Raw genomic sequence first — 2,931 nt, forward strand, 5'->3', positions numbered from 1 at the left:
TTTTTTTTTTTTTTACTCAGTTTAAAATAGAAATGTACCTGTTTGAAACAGCTGATATTCAGATTTAGTCTTAAGTTCCAAGTTAAGATGGACAGTCTTAACCTGCAGTCTTGAAAACTATTTTAAAGCAGCTGAAATCTTTAAACTGAAAATTTAAAGCAAGACACACAAAACCCCCAAGAATCAATAATTAAAGGCACTATTTAAAAAGAACATGAAAACTATAGTAAAAATCTGCATGACAGGAAGATGGTATTTGTGTTCAGAGCTGTTACTCTAAGTTGAAAATAATCAAAGCACCTGTTCTGAATAACAGTACTGAAGAGAAAAATTGAAGGCTTCACAGTAATAGACTTCCAGGGCTACTTTTGTACTACAATTGTTTCCTAAAAAGACAGTAGGGATTCAGAGCTTGCAGACTAAATATGGGAAAAACAGTCCAAACTTCATAGCAACAGAATAAAAAGTTTTAAAGCAAAACAGAAATTATATAACTGTTGTATTTCTTACACTGTAAGACTTCAAAGAAAAAAAAAAACAAACTTGAAGTCCTTCATACCTATGTCCCTATGTTCAAATTAATGTAAATTAACTACAACCAAAGACTGAGAAGGTCAAGCCCAAAGGAAATGCGTTGAGATTATTTAGTCCTTTTGTACGAGAGAAGGTAACATTAGTTTCCAATGGATTATCGGAGAGATCACACACTCGGGAGCTATGTTTGCTACTTTCACTAGCAGTAGAAATCATTGTCAAACCTTCCTACCGTCTTACAACCAGGAGTAGGTAGCTTTCAGAATTCTATCTACATGCCACAAGCATCTTCTTCAAAATAGGGAAAATGTTACTATAAAAATAGATCTTTTCAAGTAAAAAAAATTACACATTTGGTCAAAATTGTATAATTAAGAGGATTGTGTTCAAAACGTGGAGTTTCAGCATTACATACAAGAAGTCTGGAAGTGACAACAGAGCAGCATGTAAGGCATTTTAGGAAGTATTTCAACACAGCTCACTGCCCTCAGCATTTTATTAGGTTCAACTAACATGAGTAACCTCTCACATTTTAGGATTGTTTACTACTACACCCTTGGTCATTGGGACGAACGCCGAAACATCTGCAGACCTTCCGTAATGACAGATGCAACGTGAAGAGCGAGCGTTTCTCCTGCAGCGTGGAGAACGTCTGTCTGTACAGCTGACTTGAATGTGTTGAATCAGAGAGGTCACTTCCCGTAGCCAATCCTCACTAACTGGCCCAGTCCTGGAAGCGGAAACAGTCACTGGCGATCTTCCACACTGTGTTGGTAGGTGTGGCCTGTGCTGTGAGCAAGAAGTTCTGATTGAAGTAGCGTTGCTTGTCGCCGTCAAATTTTACTGTCCCACTTGTCACCACGAGGACTGTCGTCTGGCCTTGAGTAGCTTGTTCTTCACAAGGAGAGAAAGTATAATGAAACCAACTCAAAGACTAACAGGTAAAGAAGTAGGAAATGTACGTAGAAGTTTCATTCAATTCTGGATATACTACTTATAGGCTAACAATTGGTTACACATTCATGAAAAATATGGTTTTGTTGCATCATTTCTATACAGACAACGGTGTATTCACTCACCAACACTGCTTTTTAATGGCTTTTCTATTTTCATCTCATGTTGTTCATTTTAGAACACTACCAAACACCTGAGTTTTTGCTTAGAATAAGCTCTCATTATCTGAGACATGCATATATCTTTAGCAAGTTGCATACAATTTTTTCCCCAGCTGTTAGATATCTTTTTCATAGCAGAGCACAGCAAGCATGTTTGACCACAGACTTTTTCCTTACTTATATTCCCAAAATATCCATTAGAATAATTTATTAACTTCTCAATTATGTAAGACTTTCTTTAGCAGTTGTTAATCAGAAATCTAAATAAATTAACATCAATTCTAGATGTAAAGAAATCAACGTACATACAGGTTAACGATTTGTTCCACATTACACTGCAGGCCAGTATCAGAGGTTACAAGAGGTCTCTTGACTCTTACACCTTGTCAAGGACAACATAACCTGCTAAGCCAGACTTCTCCAATACATGAAAATACATCACATCTGAGTATGATCTTAACAAAGACAGTCCTTAAGATATTTTCCCAGACGTGAGAAAAAGTATGGAGTTGCTGCATCTCTCGACTTGTGCTTTATTTATGCATTTTCAACCCCCAGTATTTTCTCTAAGCTTTGACTTGTGCTTTATTTATGCACAACCTGACATTTTCAACCCCCAGTATTTTCTCTAAGCTTGTTCCAAAAGAAATATTAAGCACCATTATAACTGCAGTTCACTTTCACAAGTCATAGAAAGATGGAAAATTAAATAAGTAAATTGTAATACAACCTTACCATGAACGGGCTGGCAGTCCAACACATTAACCTGGAATTCACTTGATGGCAACATTTCAAAAAATTTAATCAGCTCTTCTTGCCCGGACACTGCGTTACCATTCCAAACTAACGTTGCTTTGTCCAAGTAGAGTCTTGTTAAAGCCTGCACGGTTATGAAAATACATATTTGAGGAAAATGTGTAAACATGTACAGTGGACAACATACAAAACAATATTCTTTGAATCTTTATGTTGTGAATTACCGATTTCTTCTGTTACTTTGATAAAAATAATTTACTCCGAAAATGCCCTCCTGGAACATTAGCTCCCTTTAACAATTAGTGCTCCTGACTAACAATTAAAACTAACTGTAACATATTCTGCTTTCTAAGTTGCATAGTGACTAATATGCCTCCAAATTTAAATACTGATGAGATTCCTTTAACAAAGCTAGTGATAGAACTGAACTAGTTGCCAACAAAAGGACAGTGCTACCTTTCCAGACTAATTTGTTGCTGATTTTTTTTTTTTTTTTTTGGGGGGGGGGGTTGGGGAGGGAGTGGTG

General features: G+C 36.4%; 1 protein-coding gene across 1 annotated transcript; it reads right to left on the bottom strand.

Annotated features, from left to right (window-relative positions):
• Positions 1–1,249: 1,249 nt before the first annotated feature.
• Positions 1,250–2,529, bottom strand: LOC104520701 (NTF2-related export protein 2; the record flags this gene model as incomplete). The annotated part of the gene is made up of 2 exons (XM_010162465.1): positions 1,250–1,428; positions 2,385–2,529. Coding segments are annotated over 2 exons (324 nt in total), but the record flags the coding sequence as incomplete, so codon positions are not given.
• Positions 2,530–2,931: the final 402 nt, after the last annotated feature.

Source organism: Antrostomus carolinensis, unplaced genomic scaffold (genome assembly GCF_000700745.2).
Source record: "Antrostomus carolinensis isolate BGI_N321 unplaced genomic scaffold, ASM70074v2 scaffold51012, whole genome shotgun sequence".
In the NCBI taxonomy this organism is placed as follows: Eukaryota; Metazoa; Chordata; class Aves; order Caprimulgiformes; family Caprimulgidae; genus Antrostomus; species Antrostomus carolinensis.